This window comes from Aplosporella prunicola (genome assembly GCF_010093885.1).
Source record: "Aplosporella prunicola CBS 121167 unplaced genomic scaffold K452scaffold_5, whole genome shotgun sequence".
In the NCBI taxonomy this organism is placed as follows: domain Eukaryota; kingdom Fungi; phylum Ascomycota; class Dothideomycetes; order Botryosphaeriales; family Aplosporellaceae; genus Aplosporella; species Aplosporella prunicola.
This window is the reverse complement of record NW_022983533.1, coordinates 254,379-276,432: the sequence shown is the minus strand read 5'-3', so window position 1 is coordinate 276,432 and position 22,054 is coordinate 254,379. Positions and strand designations below refer to the sequence as shown.

The 22,054-nt window shown below is 57.9% G+C and overlaps 7 protein-coding genes and 2 non-coding genes across 9 annotated transcripts; 3 read left to right on the top strand and 6 right to left on the bottom strand.

Moving 5' to 3' along the window:
* Window positions 1-1,793: 1,793 nt before the first annotated feature.
* K452DRAFT_316081 (uncharacterized protein) lies at window positions 1,794-3,926 on the bottom strand. The gene is made up of 4 exons (XM_033543924.1): window positions 3,638-3,926; window positions 3,315-3,584; window positions 3,065-3,266; window positions 1,794-3,011 (listed from the first exon to the last, which is right to left on the bottom strand). Exons 1-4 carry the CDS (start codon window positions 3,809-3,811, stop codon window positions 1,972-1,974), a joined length of 1,686 nt encoding a protein of 561 aa, XP_033400649.1. The 5' UTR covers window positions 3,812-3,926; the 3' UTR covers window positions 1,794-1,971.
* Window positions 3,922-5,404, top strand: K452DRAFT_305892 (uncharacterized protein; the record flags this gene model as incomplete). The annotated part of the gene is made up of 3 exons (XM_033542935.1): window positions 3,922-4,581; window positions 4,629-4,898; window positions 4,958-5,404. The coding sequence occupies 3 exons, from the start codon at window positions 3,922-3,924 to the stop codon at window positions 5,402-5,404; spliced, it is 1,377 nt and encodes a 458-aa protein (XP_033400648.1).
* Window positions 5,405-5,950: 546 nt separating this feature from the next.
* K452DRAFT_324751 (uncharacterized protein) lies at window positions 5,951-8,360 on the bottom strand (the record flags this gene model as incomplete). Its single annotated transcript, XM_033544725.1, has 3 exons — window positions 5,951-7,618; window positions 7,682-8,012; window positions 8,065-8,360. The coding sequence occupies 3 exons, from the start codon at window positions 8,358-8,360 to the stop codon at window positions 5,951-5,953; spliced, it is 2,295 nt and encodes a 764-aa protein (XP_033400647.1).
* Window positions 8,361-8,529: 169 nt separating this feature from the next.
* On the top strand, window positions 8,530-11,197 carry K452DRAFT_316078 (uncharacterized protein). The gene is made up of 3 exons (XM_033543923.1): window positions 8,530-8,856; window positions 8,919-10,265; window positions 10,316-11,197. The coding sequence occupies exons 1-3, from the start codon at window positions 8,635-8,637 to the stop codon at window positions 10,727-10,729; spliced, it is 1,983 nt and encodes a 660-aa protein (XP_033400646.1). The 5' UTR covers window positions 8,530-8,634; the 3' UTR covers window positions 10,730-11,197.
* Window positions 11,198-11,554: 357 nt separating this feature from the next.
* Window positions 11,555-11,639, bottom strand: K452DRAFT_t32. Its single transcript has one exon. It is a non-coding gene; the product is annotated as a tRNA-Cys (tRNA).
* A 430-nt stretch (window positions 11,640-12,069) lies between these two features.
* K452DRAFT_t31 lies at window positions 12,070-12,165 on the bottom strand. Its single transcript has one exon. It is a non-coding gene; the product is annotated as a tRNA-Val (tRNA).
* A 1,083-nt stretch (window positions 12,166-13,248) lies between these two features.
* On the bottom strand, window positions 13,249-17,424 carry K452DRAFT_244411 (uncharacterized protein). Its single transcript, XM_033537947.1, has 5 exons — window positions 17,065-17,424; window positions 15,195-16,993; window positions 14,171-15,145; window positions 13,950-14,112; window positions 13,249-13,886 (listed from the first exon to the last, which is right to left on the bottom strand). Exons 1-5 carry the CDS (start codon window positions 17,225-17,227, stop codon window positions 13,612-13,614), a joined length of 3,375 nt encoding a protein of 1,124 aa, XP_033400645.1. The 5' UTR covers window positions 17,228-17,424; the 3' UTR covers window positions 13,249-13,611.
* Window positions 17,425-17,854: 430 nt separating this feature from the next.
* Window positions 17,855-19,083, top strand: K452DRAFT_305888 (uncharacterized protein; the record flags this gene model as incomplete). The annotated part of the gene is made up of 2 exons (XM_033542934.1): window positions 17,855-18,089; window positions 18,149-19,083. The coding sequence occupies 2 exons, from the start codon at window positions 17,855-17,857 to the stop codon at window positions 19,081-19,083; spliced, it is 1,170 nt and encodes a 389-aa protein (XP_033400644.1).
* A 1,761-nt stretch (window positions 19,084-20,844) lies between these two features.
* K452DRAFT_356283 (uncharacterized protein) lies at window positions 20,845-21,914 on the bottom strand (the record flags this gene model as incomplete). Its single annotated transcript, XM_033546036.1, has 2 exons — window positions 20,845-21,707; window positions 21,785-21,914. 2 exons carry the CDS (start codon window positions 21,912-21,914, stop codon window positions 20,845-20,847), a joined length of 993 nt encoding a protein of 330 aa, XP_033400643.1.
* Between the last annotated feature and the right edge of the window lie 140 nt (window positions 21,915-22,054).

The window sequence follows — 22,054 nt, the reverse complement described above, 5'->3', positions numbered from 1 at the left end:
CTCTCCTAATCTGTCATCGATAGGTGGTGGTGCATAACCACTCATACTAGCCCTCAGGGAACCGAGTTGGTTAGGTACGGTACCTTAGGCTGCATGGGCGCCTAAACAACATAAAGCGACGATCTCGTAATTACAATAAGCTGCGGCTCGTACGACGCTGGGGCTGTCAAATTGAGGCTTTCGATTATCTTTTTTCTCATCATTATGGTAGGGCTGTCGTCGCGCTAGCCGTCAGACCTGCGTACCTATGTGCCCTTGTACCAGGGCTACGTATCTGGGTACGTATGTAGTACAACACAGCGAGCGAGCATACGCAGCTACGCGGAGCGCAGCACCGACAAGGGCAGCGGTCCTCACTCCTCACGACTGACCCATCTGTCCGCATGCTCTTGCGATTGCGAGTGCGAGTGCTGTCTCATCCAGCCAGCCAGCCAGCCTCACAAAACAAGCCCATGCTCCATATATCTCAACACCACCTACAGCTGCGCGCAGCCACCCGCGCCCTCAACACAACACAACACAACACAACACAGCGCAACCCCATGGATAGGACGCGAGGCGACGCACACCCGCCGACGTGAGAATCGGTATCGCGCTGCTCGCTGGCCCGCTGAGGCGGGAAGTCAATAAACAGCACGGCAGCGAAAAACGAACGCGCATGTGCGTGCGTGTATGCATGCGTGCGTGCCTGTGCGTACGCGCATACATACAGTACATACGTACATACGTACATACGTACAGAAGGACAGAAGTACAGAAGCACAGAAGTATTGCGAGGCGACCGACGGACGGGGGCGCGAAAAGCATGGATAGAGCGGGAAGGTGCGCGGACGACGGGAAAAGAAAAAGTACGTCTGTGTGTATGTGGGTGTTTATTGCGAGGCGGCACTGGGCGCCGCCGCGCGGGCTAGGAGCGGGAAAAGCAAAACCTACCTAGGTAAGAGCGAGGCGAGGGAAAAGAAAAACTACTGCGTCTCTACCTATGCACTCTCCCTCGCTCACTCGCGGGCAGGAACGAGGCGCGATAGGCGAGGCTTGTGGCGGACTCGCGCGTGCGTGCGTGCGTGCGTGCCGTGTTTGTGTAAGTGTCTGAGATGTGTAGGTGTCAGTGGCTGTCCATGTATGTATGTGCGTGCGTGCGTGCGTGCGTGCGTGCGCGTGTTTGTGCGTGTGCGGGTGTGCTGGACAGGTAGGTACGGGATAGGGACAGAAATAGGGATAGCACAGGGATAGAAATAGGGATAGGGATAGGGATAGGGGGCATCGGGGCGAGGATTGTCAGGAGGGAATATATATCTAATGTTCTAGACGGTTGGTCGGTCGGGTGGGTAGGCGAGCTGAGTGAGCGAGTGAATTGAGCGAGCGAGTTGAGGGAGTGGGTCAGTGAGTGAGTTTGTGTGAGTGAGTAACTTATAGAGGCGTGCGCGGTGCGCATGTTCGTATGTTCGTATGCTATGCCATGCATGGCCGATGCGGTGCGGCGCAGCTGGCGTGCTGGGTGGTGTCTAGCTGGTGTTGTGTTTTGGTGGTTGGGTTTTCGTGGTAGCTAGGTGGGCGGTGCTCTGGTCTGGTCTGGTCTGGTCTGGACTGGATTGGGCTGCCTGCTGTTGCTGGTCTGTTGGTCAGTCAGTCAGTCAGTCAGTCAGTCCGTGGGTCAGTCAGTCAGGGTAGTCTGGATGCTTGAGTGTCTGGCTGACTGGCTGGCTGGCTGGCTGGCTGGCTGGTTCCGCGGCGGTTGAGCCGTGTTGACGTTTTCTAAACGTGGACAGGACAGGAATGGAAAAGAAAAGAGTGATGTTTGATAAGAATACTCTTACATAGGATAGGAGAGAAGAAATATACAGCATACACATTTTTCAGACTAGCCTACTTACTTACCTTTTTTCCCAGTCCCACTCTATCTATATCCCACACGCACATTCATACCTATACCTACAACCTCCACCCCACCCACGTACCTGGCCTACCCACCTAAACACTAACATCCCCACCAAACCCCACAGGCCTTCGTCCCGGCTTCTCAGGCACATACGGCACAATAGCCAGCGCCTTATACAGCCTGCCCATGCCATTCGGGCCCGTAGCAACCAAGCGCCTCCACCCGCCCTCAATCCTCTCCTTGACCTCTCTCGCCTCGTCCCTAGCCCAATCCCCAGCAGCAGCGACCCCAGCCTTCTCAGCCTTGCGCACCAGCATCTCAGCCCGCTCGCGCACGCCCATCAGCCCAAGAAAGCGCGCCTGCTCGACGGGCCCGTGCACCTCGACGCCGGGGGACGCGTCGAGCGCCGCCTCCGCTAGAGCGAGGAAGTCGACGTCGGCGCTGAGGTCGACGGCGCCCGCGCTGCTGAAGGGGGAAACGGCGCGGTGCGCTCGGATGCCCCGCAGTGTGTTGCACGGGATTGTGTCTGCGGGGCCGTAGTCGAGGATGAGAGCTGCGCCGGAGGGGTTGGGCTTGGTGGAGGGGGCGTCGTCGACGGAGGAGGGCGGAGGCGTGGGCGCGGCGTCCTTGTCCGTGGACGAGGCGGGGGGTGCGGGCGCCGGCGCACCGCCAATGCGCACGGCAAAGTCTGCGGCGATGGCTCTGCTCTCGGGCGAGATTTCGATGACGGCGCCCGGCGTGCCCTGCAGCGCCTTGTAGCGCGGCGACGTGAGCGGGAGGTACAGACTGTGCGGCGTTGGGGCCTTGGACAGCGTGAGCTGGAATTCCGGCACCGCGCTGGTGAAGCGCAGCACCTCGGGGGTGTTGAGGCTCTGGTGCGTGGACCGGGGCGGCGCCGGCGACACGACGAATTCGCGCCAGTCGTGCTGCTTGGAGAAGCGCTCGCGCTGCTGCTTGAGTGCTTCGATGATGGGTTCCGGCTCGTCGAGGTCCGGAAGCGCCTTTTCGTTGGGATCGGCTACGCTGGGTTGTGCGGCCTCTTTCTCTGAGGTTGGCGCTACGCTCTCGAAGATGTGGATGGGCAGCGCGTCGAAGAATTCGTGGGCGATGATGAAGGGCGTCTTGCTTGGGTCTGGCGGGGGTGAGCTGGTGGTTTCAGGGACAGCGGCAGGAGGTGCAGTTTACCTTTCTCAACGAAGCGGATGTCCTCGACCCAGACAATGCGTGTGTTGGAGTATTTGCTCTTGCTCTCGAAGCCGATTTCGTTCTTTTTCAAAGGAGCGTCACCACACAGCAGCTTGTGCTGGGATTTACGGAGCGACTGGCTAGCCTCGACCATGAAGATAGTCTCAATGGCATTCTCCAAGGCTTTGAAGTTACGAATGGTCTGCTCCGCCGTCAGTGAAAGTCTCATAGAGTATCGCAGCAGACCTACCCGGAGCATGTCGTCCATCAGCGTGCCTCTGCCAGGCCCTGCCTCAATCAGCTGCACACCCTCGCGCTTTCTGCCCTGCGCAATCCATTCGGCGACGACCCACAGGCCGACGAGCTCGCCGAAGATTTGTGAGATCTCGGGCGACGTGACGAAGTCGCCCTTCTGGCCGAACTGGTCGCCGCCGGCCTTGGTCTGGCGCGTGTAGTAGCCGCCACTCTCGGACGTGAGGCATTGGCGCATGTACGCCGCGACGGAGACGGGACCTGTCGTCTAGGAAGCAGTCAGCAGGCATTGCGGGCGCGCGCGAGCCGGGCGGCGCATACGTTGATGACTCTGGTCAAGTGCTGCGCCAGCGGCGTCGACCACTGTTTCGCGGGCGGAGGTTCATTGTTAGCTTTTAGAACGGCAGCACGGCCTGTGATAGGAGGCTTGGGGAGAGTGGGCTTCTTCCAACCAGCTCGGTCGGGTCGGTAGAGCAGCCTCACGCAGGCGCGCATAATTATTGTCGTTGTCGAAGTTGCTTGCTTGCTGAGCTTGGCCGAGCTCCGCCGAAGCTCTCTCGCTCCCGCTCTCCGAAAGACACCTCCACCACCACCCACGCACCAACATGGCCGGCGCAAAGTCTCGCTGGGCCGACGACGAAGACGACGCCGCCGCCGACGCCCAGCGCAAGCGCGAAAAGGAGGAGAAGAAGCGCGCAAAGGCCGAGAAGCAGCGCAAGGCCGACGACGCCAGAAAAGCCCAGGAAGCCGCCGCCGCCGCCCGCCCCGCCAAGCGCCGCAAGCTGTCCGACGATGAAGAGGCAGACGAGGGACAAGAGAAGAAGCCTCCGGGCCAGGCGCGCAAGCTGCTGCGCTTCGCGGCACCCGAATGGGGCCCTAGCCGGCGAGTGGACAACTACGAGCGGCTGAACCACATCGAGGAGGGGTCGTACGGATGGGTGTCGCGGGCGCGGGACATGGCGACGGGGGAGGTGGTGGCGCTGAAGAAGCTGAAGATGGACAACCTCAACGACGGCTTCCCGGTCACGGCGCTGCGCGAGATCCAGACGCTCACCGAGGCGCGGCACCGGCACGTCGTGGGGCTGCGCGAGGTCGTCGTCGGCGACGCCCTCAACGACGTCTTCCTCGTCATGGACTTTGTCGAGCACGACCTCAAGACGCTGCAGGAGGACATGGCCGAGCCCTTTCTGCCCAGCGAGGTCAAAACCCTCATGCTGCAGCTCACATCCGCCGTCTCGTACCTGCACGACCACTGGATCCTCCATGTACGCCTCTCTCTGCCTCTTTCGCCCGTCTGTCTAACCCCAAGCAGCGCGACCTCAAAACCTCAAACATCCTCATGAACAACCGCGGCGAGATCAAGATTGCAGACTTCGGCATGGCGCGCTACTTCGGCGACCCCCCGCCGCCCGACATGACGCAGCTGGTCGTGACGCTGTGGTACCGCGCGCCCGAGCTGCTGCTGGGCGCGACCGAGTACGGCCGCGCCGTCGACATGTGGAGCGTGGGATGCATCTTCGGCGAGCTACTAGCCAAAGAGCCGCTACTGCCAGGCAAAAACGAAGTCGACGAGCTGTCCAAGGTACGCCCCAAACAACCCATCTACACACACAACCCCACTAACCACCCACCGCACCCCAGATCTTCGAGCTCTGCGGCATCCCCACCACCGCAACCTGGCCCTCCTTCCGCCGCCTCCCCAACGCGCGCTCCCTCCGCCTCCCGCCCACACCACAAGCCCAAACCACGGGCTCCATCCTCCGCGCACGCTTCCCCCTCCTCACAACATCCGGCGCAAACCTACTAACACAGCTCCTAACGCTCGACCCGGCGCAGCGGCCTGCCGCCAGCGCCGTCCTCGCCCACCCCTACTTCGCCGAGGCGCCGCGCCCCAAGGCCGCGGCCATGTTCCCCACGTTCCCCAGCAAGGCGGGGCAGGAGAAGCGGCGGCGCGTGGCGAGCCCGTCGGCGCCGAGGAGGGGGGACGCGCCTGATTTGCGCGGCCAGATGGGCGGAGAGGTCGATTTTAGTGGGATTTTTAGTGGGAGGGTCGAGGGTGGCGCGGGGTTCCAGTTGAGGTTGGTGTAGGGGGTGGGGGAAGACTAGAGGAGGGAGGAGGGAGGAGCCAGCCTAGGTACCGATGTACCTGCCTGCGCATGCTCGACGGCGCTAGACTTTGTATGTACGATATCACGACGACCACTGCTGCTACTGCCCTATTTAGACTGGGCAAATAAGACCGATTCAGACAATCAATATGCATACGGATTTAGACAGACAGATAAACAACAGACAGACAAACAGACAGATGAGATAGTACAGGCCAGGCAGGCAGACAAGGAGAGCAGCAGACAACAAATATAACAACCAACCCCGCAGATGAAACAGCAAAATACCCCCGCAACCACCGCCTCCCTGAGCGCCAATCCTCTACATATATGTTGCTCCTACCGCTCCAACCAAAAAAGACACATGAACAAACGAGCAAACAAATGAACGAAGGAACGAAGGAACGAGCAACCAAACCCCTCCCTTTCCCCAGACACATGCATGCACCAACGCCGCCAAAACAAAACGCGCTAAAATGCACCGCACCACACCACGCCACGCCAAGCCCAGCACCTCCGCACTCACTCACGGCCTCAACGCATCGTTCACCACGCCCGCCAAGCGCTGATACTCGCGCAACAGCTCCTCGACCTCGCCGAGCCTCAGCTCCACCGCCTCCTTGACCTCGACAAACTTCTTCGCCGGCGGCTGCGCCCTCGCCAGCTCGTCCAGCCGCTCCTGCGCCCGCTGCGCCTTTGCGTCCGCCTGCCCCGCCGCCGCCGACGATGTCTCCGTCCCCATCACCGGCGTAGCGGGAGGCACCGCCGGCGACTTTGGCGCCTCGCCCTGGCTGGCCTGGCGCGGTTTCTCCGGCGAAGCAGCAGCAGCAGGCGCGGGCGTGGTGTTCGAGCGCCCAAAGCGGGGCAGCATCGCCATGCCGCCAAACCCGCGCAGCGGGTTCAGTGTATTACCCAGGTTGCGCATCGACTCGACGGCGACGTTGCCGGGCGTCGAGGGCGGCTGGGGTGGCGCGGGCGACTTGGGCGGCGCTTCCGTCGTGTTCAGAGTTGGCGAGGAAAGCGGGTCGCTTGTGGGCGTGAAGGTTGGGCGCCTGCTCATGCTACCGCTGTTGCCCGACTTGGCGCTGTCGACGCTGTTGTCGCGGTGGGCGCGCCGTCCGCCGAAGAGGTCGGTAATGCGGCTGTCGCTGCGGCTGCGTCCGGCGGCGGCGTTGGGCGGCTCGTCGCTGTCTTTTTCCAAGAGCGAGCTTGCTCCACTTGCGTTGTCGTCTTCGTTTAGTGGGGGTGTGCTGACTAGCTTGCGCACGTCTTCCAGTGTCTTGGGACGCCCGGTGCCGTCAGCTGAGTCAGAGACCTGTTGTTCCTTGAGTCGACCGAATAGGAACTTTAGACTGTTGTCCAGTGTGTTGTTGAAAGAGTCGAGGGCCACGTCAGCGCCGTCGAGGACAGCCTGTCGAGCGGACTCACTCGCAGCCTCGATGCGCGTAGTCTGAGCCTGGATGAGGTTGCTGAGACGCCGCTGAGATGCGTTAAGCGGTGATGGGAGAGGTTGCGGGGCAGGTCGGTTTGCTGCTGCTGGTGCAATAGGTTCAAGGTTGGCCTTGCCATGACCAGGCGGATAAGATATTCCGAGATCCATAGGTGGTGCTGATTGGCTCTCCGGCCGCGGGGTAGAGGGTCGGCTGGTTGACTTGGCAGGACCCTCGGGGACTTCGCCCTCCCTAAGCGTAGAGAGGTCGACGTTTTCCAGGAAGGCAATGGAAGCTTCAAGATTAACCAAGCAATATGCGGTTTCTCCGTCTATCTTACTTGTAGTTCTGAACCGCTGAATAAAGTAAAGATTACTTATCGCACATATGTTCTCCGGTGGTGACGTGATAAGAGTGTATATGAGGGTGGGCAGAATCTCGTCGGCGGATGACGAGCTCGGGAATATCTGGGATAATGTTTCCACAATGCTCTTGTGCGCTGCCGTCAGATGCTGCAGCTTGCCAAGAGGGTACTTCTCCTCGTTCATCTTTTGGATGCTCTCGCGAGCGCCAGACAAGAGTTCTGGTATCTTGGCCTCCTTCTCAGTCATGGACTCGCGCATGGCGGGCGTAATTTCCTCGCCGTGGCCGAGAAGCTCTTTGAGACCAATTCCCACAACCGATAAAGCTGCGGTTCTAGAACGGAGCTTCTCGTCTCTCTCCCCATCATCCGTGCTTCGGTGGCGCCATATCTTCTCATACACCTAGAGCACCGTCAGATCCCTCCTGAAACACAACTGATGAGCTTGGTGTTGCAGAAGCCTAACCTTTTCACAGACGGATCGTTCCACGGTCTCTTCCAAAGCCACGCGTTTGTGCTCCAGTAACCGGCGCGCCTTTTTTCGATCCGATATCTCGGAAGCTGTCAGCATCTGCTGGTCCGACCTTCCCGGATCACTCGCTTTCCGCAACGAGCTTCTAGAAGAACGCGTTGACATTGATGTAGACGACTGTTGACGGGATAATCTCGTAGATAGAGCAGCTATATGCGTATCTATCTGGGCAGAGGCGCGGACGTAAAAGTCTTGGAACATCTCCGAGAGCTGCTCGATACTAAGGGGCGTTGGATGAACGCGGGCGGAGAGGGAATCCAGAAACCTTGATAGAGCATCAGCATTGTGTGTGTCTAGGCAGACAGAGTGTATAGTACCTCTCGGCCAAGCTCCTGATCTCTATGGGCAGGTCCTCAAAGGTGTGAGGAAGCCGAACGCTGGGGTCGGCCTCCTCGTCGTCATCGGCGCCATCGCGCTTGGCGGCAAAGATGTCCTTCTTCTCGCCCGAGGCATTGCTTTCCGGCGACGCGTTGAGGGCGTTTGGGTAGAGGATCTCCGGGATGGTAGCTCCGACGGTGCTTGCGCGGCTGCGATGACGCGGACGATCGAAGCGACTGAAGGGGGCGGGAGAGGCGGACTGCTGCTTGGGGCGGTCCTCGGAGGAGTCCTGCATGTTAGAGAGAAAGGTCGCTGGAGAGCATCTATGAGGGAGTGATTGATAGTTGAGAGAGAGAGAGCCAACGGGAGCAGCTCTGGCAATCGATAAAGCTCCACCCGCGGCGCGCCAAGCCCTCCAGGGCTATGACGCCGGCGTCCGTATGATCGGCCTCATGGCGTTCCCCATTTCCTCCCTATCACTCTACCTTTCTCGTCTAACTAACTAGATCTCGCGACTTCTTACCTCAGGGGCTCGAGAGCTCTGTCATGCCTTTTGCCTTTTCTGCTCCATGGTAACCGCCCCAGCTATGGACTCGCGACGCCACCACAGCTCGGCCGGGAGAGCCACGGCCGCCTTCCTACTATCACTCCTCGCCCTCTCACCCTTCCAGCCCGCCTCGGCCAGCTGGTTCCCCGGCGGAGATGCTGCCGCCGTGCAGCTCCCGGTACTGCCTTCGGGCACTCCGCAGAATGTTCCGTCTTCCAAACCCAAGAACAGAGAGATGGAGTTCGTAAGTAGCTCGGCCCGGGGGTCGATCGCGACCGGGGAAACTGATATGCTCGCCTTATCTAGACACTGAAGCATGTCTTTCACCACGGCACCCACAAGTATCCGAACCTCCACAGGAGACTAGACGTCAAGCCCGATGCGCCGCTTTACATTGCCTCCGAAGATGGTTCCCCGAAGGAGCTTGCGCCACCCCTGCGAGCTCGATCGCAACCCGCCAACATAGAGCGTCTGGTCGATAGGAGTCCGGAAACGATAAACTCATACCTCGAGGCGAAACGCTGGAGCGGACACCCAGTCCAGCTGCCAGCATCTGCCTGGACGGTTGACGAGGTGGCGGGCCCTAATGTCACGGACAAAGAGTCGGTGCTTACCTTTGCTCGGGTCGCGGCCAACGCTTACGTCCTGGAGCCCCACACCGGAGACTGGATAGATGTCGGTAGTGGTTTCAACTACACAGAAGACTTTGGTTGGGAAAGCGACGGTCTGCGCGGCCACATCTTTGCGGATACCGTTAACTCTACGATTGTGATCGGCATCAAGGGAACTTCGCCTGCTGTCTTTGACGGGTCAGAGACCACCACCAATGACAAAGTCAATGATAACCTCTTCTTCGGTTGCTGCTGCGGCCAAGGCGGTCAGTACATGTGGAGGCAAGTCTGCGATTGCATGACCTCTACCTTCACCTGCAACTCTACTTGCCTGGTCCAGTCTCTGAGGGAGAAGAACCGGTATTACTATGCTGTCCAGGACCTCTACCACAACGCCACGGCGCTGTATCCTGATGCGGATGTTTGGATTGCTGGCCATTCACTCGGCGGAGCTACCGGCAGTTTGCTTGGCTTAACCTATGGATTACCAACCATCACCTTCGAAGCCCCAGGAGAGGCCATGGCTGCAGCCCGTCTAGGCCTACCGACGCCTCCGGACTACCACCTTGGCAGCCACCAAGATAGGCCGAACACTGGCGTGTACCATTTTGGCCACACAGCCGATCCCATGTTCATGGGTCTTTGCAACACTGCAACTTCAGTCTGCACCATAGCGGGATACGCAATGCAAAGCGTCTGTCACACCGGGTCTCAGTGTGTCTATGACACGGTTGGTGACCTGGGCTGGCGCGTGGGAGCCGGCACGCACAAGATCCAGGAAGTTATCCGCGACGTCATCGAAGCCTATGATAAGGTTCCGGAATGCAAGCCCGATGTTGGCTGCACTGACTGCTATAACTGGAAGTTCTTCGAGAGCAACGGCTCCGACACCACAACAACTTCTAGAAGCAGCACATCTACAACCAAGACCCGTACAGAGACGTGCAAGACGCCTGGTTGGTTTGGCTGCCTTGACGAAACCACGACATCCGGTCCTACCACGACTCACTACAGCACCATCACCACCACTACCTGCGACACTGTAAGCACTGCTCCTAAGCCTTCTCATAAACAAGCACTAACATGCAACAGCCCGGATGGTTCGGTTGCAAAGACACAACCACGCATACCATAACCTCGACCACGACTCTCGATGCGCCTGTCAACGCACCAGCCCCCACCATCACAACTACCTCCGCGCCACTCACTACCACCACCACCTCCTCCTCTTCCAGCACCACATGCGAAACGCCCGGTTGGTTTGGCTGTAACGACCCCACTACTACGACCACGGCAGCGCCGTCCTCAATGGCGCCCACCACGACGCAGACCGCCTCGACGTCATGCACGAACAAGGAGTGGTTCGGGCTGATCTGCGTGGATCCGTCCCCGACAGCTTCGCCGAAGCCAGAACCCCCGAAGAGTCGAAAGAAGTGCGCGCATAGGTCGTGGACGGGTAAGTGCAAGGAGTGGGAAAACAAAGAGGTAGTTGAGGATGAGATCTGAGTTAGCCACGGCGAGATTGAATCTATCATGATTATGTGAGGAGGCTGGCGCTAGTTCGGGTTAGCTGGGATTGGGATGGGTTCGGTTCAGCTGCCCGCACAGGATTACAGGTTGCGGGGCGCATTCGCTACTACTAGCGGCTCATGGGATGGCGCGGGATGGCGTTTTGGGATGATACCGGGTTCTTTTTTCTTCGTTTTTGCTGCGCGGTGGAGTAGGATTGGTGGATTGGTTTGATGGGACAAGGTCTTGTAAGTGTAGCGAGTACGTACATACGTATATTGATCATTGTTTGACAGAACATATTCTTAACAAGTGAGTGGATTGTGCTTGGGCTAGGTTAATGAGGTTGGTGTGAGTGATGCTTGTGAGCTGAGGGCTCGAGAAAGTGTGTGGGCGATGGTTTATGTGCAGCCTATGGTGCCATCAGGTGCTGGGATGTCTTGACTTGTCTTCCGTGTAGGAGACGAGGCAAGTAGAGCGTGAATAAGGAGCGTATAGCCACACATAATTCCCACTGCTATACATGTCCCGCCCGTCTTTTTCTCCCTCCCGGCCCAAATCTTGTACTCAATCCCATCCCACACCTTCACCCAGCTATCCATCTGCCTCACTCCCACCACACGTCCCTCGTAACCACCTTCCACGCCCACAAATTCATCCACAGTTTCCCCTTACACAGGGCTATTACCTCCCTGTTCTTCGCAACCAAATATTACTCATCCCTTCATATGCTCTTTCTCATTGACGTGCACAACCAGCAGCCAAAAAGAACCATGGTTCCCTTCCACACTCAGGGAATCATGAGTTCCGCACCAAAAAGGAAGCACCTGAGCGGATTCGAACCGCTGACCTCGGGATGGTTGCAGTGTAGCTGCAATCCTGCGCTCTACCCCTGAGCTACAGGTGCTGAGATGAAAAATGTTTTAATGATTATAATATATAATCTAAATTGAAAGTTGACAGATCCTAGCTTTTCGTGTTTCTTTTCATCAAACGCGGCAAACATGGCCGACGGACCACATCACCACAACCACAATCCACACTCAATCTCCCCCAACACAACAGCACCAACCACAAAAAGCACAACAACGTCCCAGCCCAACCGCCGAGCACTCCAATCCCACAGCCCCCACTGCTCTCCAGTCACAAAGCCGTTCAAGCTCTCTCTCTCTCTCCATACTAGCACTAGCACCTCTAATTCTCAGCGCAGCTAGCGCTCCGCACGGCCCTTCTCCATCGGCCGAGAAAGGGTCCAGACCACTACGGCGCTAAGCAGCGAAGCAATCAAAAAATTAAAAAAAGTTAAGTAATAGGGAGCTTCGAAGTAAGAGCAAAAATATCGGATGCGCGACTTGAACGCGCGACCTTCAGTGCTCTCACAGGATGCGATCCTGATGTTAGACTGACGTGATAACCAACTACACCAACCCGACTTTGTTGGTTGAGGAATTGGATTGTAAGGATTATATATACGAGGTTGAATGTGGGGGTGTGTGGCATTGGGGGGTGAGGGTTGAGAGGCTGGGGTTGTGAGGCAGGTGATGTTCTAAGACGAGGCAGGATGCAACAAATCCTCCGAGACTCGCATCTGCACCTAATAAAACAGACGGGCAAAAAAGTTGGGTCTTCTTGGGTACCAAAAGCCATTGGGAAGACCTTAGGATATATAAATTATTCTGGCCTTTGGGACAGTTTACAGACTGTCTGCGCTGCATCTTGGTACTGTGCCAAAAGGACAACCCAGGTGATTCGGGGTCTTTCGAATTCGATAACCCGGTACGTACTTCGTACTTTGAGCATGTCGGTTTCCCTAACTTTAACCCTAAAACCTAACCCTGGCCCGCAACGATTGGATGGCAGAGCAGTTCCAGCAAGTCCGCCTTCTTGACGACATTCTTAGCCTGGTTAACGCCTGCCTTCAAATCTGGATCAAGGATGGCGCCTCGCGTACCAACAATTTCCATTTCGAGTTCGATTTGATGGGGCAGGAAACGCAGTCGAATCTCCTGACAATGATAATTATCTTCACACTCTCTAAACAATAACCTTCATCATACGCTCCCTATAGCAAGAACCTTCACGATCTACTACCGTTAATTGGCATCATTGTCTAGAATCTTCTCGGTATAAGTACAGTGCGCCTGGGATCTGGGCTGCAACGAGGTGCATAGCGTGCCGTCCTTATAGTCGAATCCGTCCGAGGAGGATTGGGCTTCCTTCCTCTTTTTGACGCTGATGTTCTCCTGTTTCTTGATATGACAAGCATCTGTGATGCGATCGTCGTCGCTCAAGTGTTCGTCTTGAATGCAGTATCAGTTGCTTATTAACGAGGGAACGGCCGCCACAGCTCATATCAACGCAGCATGCCAAGCCTGCGCCACCCCTGCTCACACGACACACCCAACGTGAAGACGATGACTGGAAAAAGACATGTCCATGGTCAAATATAAACCCAATTGTAAGGACATACATACCTAGGAGGTATACTGCTAAAATGAAATATGTCAAACACAATCACGTAAAAAGAATTATTTGTATTTATTCATATAAATGCGAACGTGCAAAATCTAAACACCAAATCCACACCCCTCCTTCCTCCATTACTAACCATCATAAACGCTCGTAATTTTTCATTATGTATGCAACAGCGCCGCCGTATGGGAGCTAGAAAAACGAAAGGTTTGCTCCCGAAACAGAGAGAAGGAGGGAAAGAGAGAGAAAGAGAGAAGAGAAGACATACACATACACAGACACAGTCACAGACAGCCAACGCCGCGCTATGCCACGCGATCCCCTTTCCTGCATCACTTACCCTCTCACATTGCCGTTTTTTTCGCCGTTCTCTCTCACATCAATCACCTTGTGCTCACACGTCCCGTCTAGAACGCCCTTCCGCTATGTCCACCGCCCCTCGTCTTGAAGCTCTGGCTGAACATCTCCGAGTCCGGGCGGATGGCGAGCGTGTTGTAGCGGTCAACCTCCATGACGTCCATGTCGTTGTAGCCCGTGAAGTAGAAGCCCACAATGACGACCAGGTAAGAGAGGATCAAGATCGAGCCCTTGAAGTAGTTGCTCTTGCCTTCGCCGTACATGTACGAGAGCAGGAAAACGCACAGGATCACCGTTACCATGTCCCATTGCGGGAAGATGAGGGCTGTGGTAGAGTCAGTGGATCTGGTCCGTTTTCGTCGGTGGAAAGAAGCGGAAATCAACTTACTGAAGGTGTGGTGAATGATCTCACCCGGATCGACGTACTGCCCGTGGATGGCGCTGTAAAGGACAAGCGCGGGCACCTGCAACAGACAGACCTGAAGCGCGTACGCCGAACCGATTTCCATCGACAACGCAATGTTGCCGTTCATGGCGAAGGAGATGGCGTTCTGTGTTGATTTTAGCGTCAGCAGTGCATTCGCCTTTCTATCCATGAACATGACTTACCAGGAATTCGGTAGTGTTGGGGACGAGGGCAAACAGCGTGATACCCAAGAACTTTTCGTCAATATCTACGTTCTCCAAAACCACATCGACCGTGTTGACCAGAATTTCGGCGATAATAGCATACGCCACAGTCGCCGTCAGCAAAATAACTGCACTCTTCGTTCGGCTCCAGTTCGGCGCGTCGTGGCCACCGCCAGCGGCATGCTCTCCGTCGGCCGCCGTGTGAGTGTCAGCGATATCGTCGTTGCCAGGAACAACCGGAACCTTCGCGGCTGTTGGCCGTTCCGCATTTCTCATGGAAGCCACATGCGAAGCCCGCCTGGGCATCCTGGCGGCGTCCCTAGCAGCAACAGCGGCAGCCGTGGCGGCCATCTCTGCAACCTGACGGACAAGCTGGTTGTTCTCTTCCTCGGTCATACCATGGATAGGCATGTTCACCTGGCTACGGGTTTCCATGCCATCCTCTGACTCTTGAGGAGGCACCACATGGGGGGTATTACCACCGGTCGGCGCATTAGAACGGGTCCTGTCAGCAGGGAAATCAGGGGGAAGGCCGATCTGCTTGAGCGATTGGCCGAGGATACGCTTGTAGAGGTCAGAGTTGCGGATGTCGGAGCGTGACAGAGTTCCGTATGAGCCCATCGTATCACCGCGGCTCATCGTTCCAGGGCGGCGATGTTGATGATCGAGGTTACCGCTAGCGGCCAAGTTGCTAGCAGCCATGTCCATCTTCTCGTACTTCTTCTCGTCGGCCTCAGTGTTCCAAATGACAGCCGCGTGGGTACGGAGGGTGAAGATCAAGCCAATTGCATACGAAAGGAAGAGCAAAACTGCCGCGAACCAGGTGTAAGGCCTGACAGCTTCAAGGTAGAAGCGATCGTGAACGGCAGGAGTCTGCGAAAAGTAGCAACGGCGGCAGTCTCTATCGTTGTCATCGAAGCTATCCTTGGTGCAGCTGTGGCAGTTGAGTTCATGCTTTTTGAGGTTAGCATCATCACATCATGTAAAGAAGAATTGAACTTACGCTTCCGTAAATTTGATAAAACAGGGTGGGTCCAAAGGAACCGATAACTGCAAAGAGTAGCATGGTCGATGTGACACCTGCCGACTTCACGTTGAAACGCTGAGTCTTCCTCTTCAGAGCGCCAAAACACATGGAAATACCAGGCAGGAAAAGGACACCAGCAAAGATACTGCCAATGATGCTGCCTTCCACCAACTGCGCCTTGCCTTGGTTCAGAGCAACGCAGTAAAGGAAGACTTCAACAACAGTTGAGAAAAATGCGTTGATGGTCGCACCAACTCCCATGGACGATTGCGCCGAAATGGAGGCAACTGCCTGCCCGATGAAGTATGCGAGCGGGATGATGGAGAACAACGCCAAGGCGAACAGAAGGAAAGTGTTGGTAAGCCAGATCTCAAGGCCGAGCCACTCATCGAGGATAAAGTAGTCGAAAATGACAAAAGCGACGACTCCAAGGAGGTTGATAAGGAAGATGTTCGTGCCGTCAATCGTGTACTTCCAGTACTTGATGCCAACGGCCCTATATGTGCAGAGCAGAATGGACGATGCAGGTTCACCGGGACGACGAATGTCTGCGCTATCAGAGTGGAAAGATAGCGCCAGAGGATGCCTCCTGAGGTGGTCGAACAGCAAGTAGGTAACGCGTCCCATGGGAATAGTGAAAACGAAGAGCCAGCAGATTGCGGATACCAAGAACAGCGCAGGGGTGAGAAGGCCGTAGAAGATGATGAAAAAGAAGACTCTGCCAGCGTTCCACTTGCCTCTACCGAACAGACGCCTCTTTGCACCAGCAGCGTGGTCAGAGCCCGAGCTGCGCCTGCTGGGTCTTCCGAGCAGGCTCTGCGTCTCATCCGCGGAGTCAAGGCTGTTGCGGCGACGTCCGACCAACGACCTGCTAGTGGGACCAAAGAACAGACCGCCTTCCTCGATGTCTCCGCTCTGCCATTGCTCATATTCGCTGATGCTGCGACCCTCTCCTTCGTCTTCTTCCAGGTATGCCTCCTCTTGGATGAGCTTGACGTATTTGCCAAAGGGGTATAGAAGGTACCAGGCCAATCCAGAGAAGGTCTTGCCGTAAGCAACAGCGCCGTCGGCGAACCCAAAGAGGAAACAGACAATGGCAGCGGCAGCGGGAATTGCCGCCAGCCACCAACCAAACAGAATTGTCCACATGAAGTTGAAGAGCAACAGCCAATTGCTCACAAATCCACCGGGAGTCGAGTGAATATCCTCCGCGGCAGTCTTCTGAACCGAGCGATTCTTCTTGTACAAGGCGGGCTTCCATATCCTGATACCGAAAGGGTGCGTCTCGTTTATCGCCTCCTGTCTGTCCTTCAGGGTAAAACTTTCGGCGTCGCTGAGGTCTGCGTCGTCGTCGGCAGTCTCGACCATTTCTTCAGAGTCCTCCCCCTGGACAGTGTCTTCGCCCGACGAGCCAGGCTGAATATCCCCCATGCTGGGGGGCCCAGAAGCCTCGGCTTGAACTTCATCGTCATCGGCATCGGTGGAGTCGACTTTCGGGAGGCTCGGTGGGGGCTGCGCGCTTGGTCGTCTGCGGAGAGTTGAAGGGACGCGGCGCAATGAGCCTGACGCCATCTTGGACGACTGGCGCTGTTGAGCGAGCAGTTCACCTATTTCCTCCTCAGCATCGTCGACGGAAAATTCCTGGCCCTTGTGTAGCCTCGCGTTGGAGGTGGTGCGTCGGCCCATGCCAGGCTTCCTAGGCGGCTTCGCGTTGGACTGATCGGGTGGGTTATTCGAGAGCTGTCGCGCAGAAGCGGCAGCAGAAGAAGCGGCGCCTTCAGACAACAAAGAGTCAGCCTCGACGTCGCGGAAAGAGTGATACATGAGGAAAAAAAGTTGGGCTGACCCGTGCCAGGGATTTGCGACGGCGCGCGCCTGGTATTCGTAGGTTGGGCATTGCCGGCGGTAGCGCTGTTTACGTCGGACGCGGTCGAATTTCGCCTGGTCGCGTCAACCGGTGACTGGTCAGAGGCGGCCCCGCCGGCCAGGCCGTCGTCATCTGCTGGCATGTTGCAGGAATGCCGTCCTCGTAGGCGTAGGACGGTGAGGAATGTACCGGACTGTCCAGCGCACCAGGCTCGTTGTCAATGACGAAGGGTTGTGGCTAGGCCGAGGGGCCGTGCAGGGTCCGGCGAAGCTGGCGGAAATGGAAGAAGAAGCGGTGCAGGGAAGCGAGGGTGCGGTGCAGGACTACAATCTTCTTATGATGGAGGCTGAGTGCAGAAGTGCATGGGGTGGGCGCGCAGATGACCTAAATGGGTACACGGCGCCAGTCGCGGTAACTGCATGACAATAGGGCCGCCAACCCTCTCACAAGCTTGGCTGACTGGGGGAGCCGGGAGAGCTGCACGAATGTCGAGTCAAAACCCATCGATCACATCGATTTGGCTGACTGGGGGGGTGCGGTCATGTGTGTCAGCCGGGAGTTCTTCGGCGAAACTTCTTGGAGAGCTCCGGTCGCCGCGACAGCTCCAACACCAGTCTGCCATCATCACGGGCTCCGCCATCACCACCATCCCCCCAACCATCGCCGCCATCGAGCCCCGCACCCCCCGCCATTTGATCGATCCCCCCCACATCCTTCTTCCCGGCTCCGACAACCTCCCCTCCCCGGGCTGCAACCCCCGGCCGCCACCATGGCGCTCGACACTTTCTTCCACAACAAGATCGAGAGCATGAAGCTCGAGATCATCCAGGGCCAGTCCAAGCTCCGCCGTCTAGAAGCACAGCGCAATGACTACAACTCGCGGGTGCGGTTACTACGGGAGGAGCTGGGTCTGCTGCAACAGCCTGGCTCGTACGTCGGCGAGGTCGTCAAGGTCATGGGCACCAAGAAGGTGCTGGTCAAGGTGCATCCCGAAGGCAAATACGGTGAGTTCCCGGCGCAATCGGCTCCCGCGCAGCTCCATGCTAACGCCTCCCTCCTTCAGTCGTCGACATCTCCGACCAGGTCGACATCAGCAAGCTGACGGCCGGCAAACGTGTCACCCTCCTCAGCGACTCGTACAAGCTCGAGAAGCTGCTACCCTCGTCCGTCGACCCGCTCGTCTCGCTCATGATGGTCGAAAAGGTGCCCGACAGCACGTACGACATGATTGGTGGCCTGGACCAGCAGATCAAGGAGATCAAGGAGGTCATCGAGCTGGGCCTTAAGCACCCGGAGCTGTTCGAATCGCTCGGCATCGCACAGCCGAAGGGCGTGCTTCTATACGGGCCACCTGGTACTGGTAAGACGCTGCTGGCGCGTGCCGTGGCGCACCACACGGACTGCAAGTTCATCCGTGTATCCGGCAGTGAGCTGGTGCAGAAGTACATCGGTGAAGGTTCGCGCATGGTGCGTGAGCTGTTCGTTATGGCGCGTGAGCACGCGCCTAGCATCATCTTCATGGATGAAATCGATAGTATCGGTAGCAGTCGTGTCGAGGGCGCGTCGGGAGGTGACTCGGAAGTGCAGCGGACGATGCTGGAGTTGCTAAACCAGCTCGACGGCTTCGAGCCGACCAAGAACATCAAGATCATCATGGCCACCAACCGTCTCGACATTCTCGACCCCGCGCTTCTGCGCCCCGGCCGTATCGACCGCAAGATCGAGTTCCCCCCACCGACGGTCGAGGCCCGTGCCGACATTCTGCGCATCCACTCACGTTCCATGAACCTGACGCGTGGCATCAACCTTACCAAGATCGCCGAGAAGATGAACGGCTGCTCCGGTGCCGAGCTGAAGGGTGTTTGCACCGAGGCCGGCATGTACGCCCTGCGCGAGCGCCGCGTCCACGTCACCCAGGAGGACTTCGACCTCGCCACGGCGAAGGTCCTGAACAAGCACGACGACAAGCAGATGAGTTTGTCGAAGCTGTGGAAGTAAGCGCGCGGTGTGGGGGAAAGGCCAGATGCAGCAGAAGGAGGAGCAGCAGACGGGAAGCACGGCACGGCACGGCGCGGCGCGGCGCGGCATGGCATGGCATGCAGCTTGGGAAGCGGACATGCTGCTTGCCTGCTTGCCTGCTTGCCTGGCCCAAACCGGGGCTTGCGTTTGTGCTCGTGCTTGCGCCGCTTGTGCTCATGCCGCGTAGACAGACAGACAGCATCGGCCATGTAGCAGCAAGCAGAAGTATCAGCAGCATCACCACCAACCGCCATCAACGTCAGCCACCAATCATCCATCTATCCGCAGCCACTCAATCAGCCAGTCAAGCAGATCGCACTCAATGTAATGAAGAATCCCAGGCAAACGAAACAAGCCCGCTTGTATGCACACGTCTTGGTATCCAGCACGACGTACCACCCACCCTACCAACACCCAGTGTCTCGCTTGCAATCACACCCAGCATGTCTTGTCTTGTCATGTCATGCTTCGCCCTGCCTATTTCCCGAAGATCCAGAACCCCCAACCAACACACAACCAAGCGAGCGAGCATGCGCGCACAACCCCCTGCAAACACCCGCACCCGCACTCCCATCCCTCCCCTGCAAACGTAGCACATGCGCGCGCACCTGACCCCACCAACCACTCCCCAGCACCAGCACCAGCACCAGCACCAGCAGCCCCGCCCATCCGCCCATCTATGGATTCTATGTATGTAGGGCCCGCGCCGTGCCGCCCCCGCGCGGGGCGGGGTGGCGGGGATATTCTTCATAGGTGTGGGGTTCGCGTGCGTGCGGTGGAGATCTCTAGGTAGATAGATGTGCGTGTGTGGAGGGGTTGGGTGGTGTACAGTAAGCTCTCTATCTAAGCGCCTGCCTATCGCGTGCTTATCTCTGCCTGTCCGTCTGCGTGTGTCTGTTTGTCTGCCTGCCTGTTGGCCTGTCGGCCTGCTTCGCGTGGGTGCGCTTGAGGTGCCTATAGGTGGCAACTTGGTAGTGTGGCGGGGTGCGTGATGTGCGGTTGTAGATGGGTGGAGGGGTGTCTAGGTATCCTTCGGCTACGTAGATGTCCGTACAGTAGGTACCTAGCGGGCCTTTTGCGTTCGCCGTTCATCGTCCTTATCTGGAGTGTGTTTCCTGCCTACCAACCTGTCTTCCTGTCTGCCTGTCCATCCGTTCCTCTCTTCGGTCGTGCATGCGTGCGTGCGTTCTCTACCGCCTGGTAGCCCATCGTATCCAACTTGCTACACACCACACCCCAGGCCGTATGTGTGCATGTATGTACATACATCGTGCACCCCGCGTTCCTTACCCCCACCCAGTGCTCGTCTTCCGGTTCCCCAGCCCAGCTCTGTCCCCGGTATAAACGGCGCTGTATGCAATGTCCCCGCCACCGCAACGTCAACGCTGCCATGTACATCGTCCCGCCCGGCCCCGATGCAGCGGACGCAGAACCAATACGCCGCTTGGCGGTGCCTGGGCGCGCGGGGCGCAGCTCGATTGTGTACCACCGGCGCTCTTCAGCCAGGTAGCTAGTGGTGCGCGTTGCGGTGCGGTGAGCCAGATTCGAGTCGATGATGCGTCTCGAGCAGATGTTCGTGTCGTACGTAGTGCGCTGCGAGGCGGACTGGGACGCCTCTCCTCTGGCGCACGAAGATAGTTTGTCCGTCGGTCGGGTAGAGCGGAAACGTAAGTACTCCTAGGAGGAGTAGCGCGTCGCAGCAGCAGCAGCAGCCGCAGCAACTTCGCCACCAGCGCGTCCTCACTCTTCGTCGTCGTCGTCGTCGTCGTCGTCGTCGTCCGACAGTGCAAGCTGGCTCGCCATTGTCGAGCGGCGGGACGACGACGCCACCGTGCCTGCGCTCCCGCGGTTCCTGTTCGTAGGCTTCGCGGCGCGTTCGCCCACAAAGTGGTCGCCAGACCACTCAGTCTTGCACAGCGGGCAGCGGCGGTCCGGGTGCGTGCGGAAGAAATGCTGGACGCAGACGTCGTGCAAGCGGCACAGGCACGCGCGGCTGGGACAGCGCTGCCCCACCGTCACAATCTCGCGGCAGGCCTCGCACATCTTGACGCGGGTGCGCGCCGCCACCTCCTCCGGCCCGTCCTCCTCTGCGTCCACGGGCTCGTTGTACGTCTCCACCAGCCAGCCGCGCAGCTCCATCAGCGCGCGTGGGCTCAGGCTCAAGAACCCGCGCCGCGACTTCTCCATCCACCCCTCCTCCACCATGTCGTTCAGCAGCTTCTGCGCCGCTGCCATAGTCAGCGTCGCCCCCGCGCTGCCCTGCGTCTCGCTGCCCTCCGCGTTGCGCGGCGCCTTGTGCAGGTTCAGCGCCTGTATGCTCGTGAGCGCGACGACTTCGGCGCGCGGTGTATTGTGTGCCTCAAACATGGCGTCTAGCAGCCGCTTTACGAACGCGATCTCGTCCGCGGTGTGCGTCGTCGCCAGCTGCGTCAGCCCGTCCGACGTCGTGTTGACGAGCGCCCACAGGCGCGTGCGCTCTGCGCTTTGCGAGCGCGCGCTCCGGATCTCCAGGTCCAGCGGCGAGAGTGCCGTGTTTATCGTCGCGACGTACGTGTTGAAGTCCGCTTCGGTGATGTCGTTGGGCAATATGGGTCGCTCGCCGTCTGCGTAGAGTTTGTTAGCTTTGCTGTGATTTGTCTTCATTCGCTGCTTGGGCTGCGCGAGAGTGGGAGCCGGTTACCGTCTTTTGCTGTCAGAATGGCGGCGAGGATGGGTTGTGCTTCTTCGAAGGTCATGACTGAGCGGGCCAGGAAAGCCTGAAGAAAAGCCCGATGGGTGCTATTGTAGTCGTCTCCGTCATTATCGGCCATTTTGCGTGCTGAAGGCGGAAGGCTTCAGAGGAGGTTGTGGAAGACGCGTTCGTAGTCGGTGCGCGTCGTGGGGTTTGCTCCGATCCGGGTAGCGTCCATGTCACCCAACTTGTTTGATGCTACTTAAAATTTCTACAGGC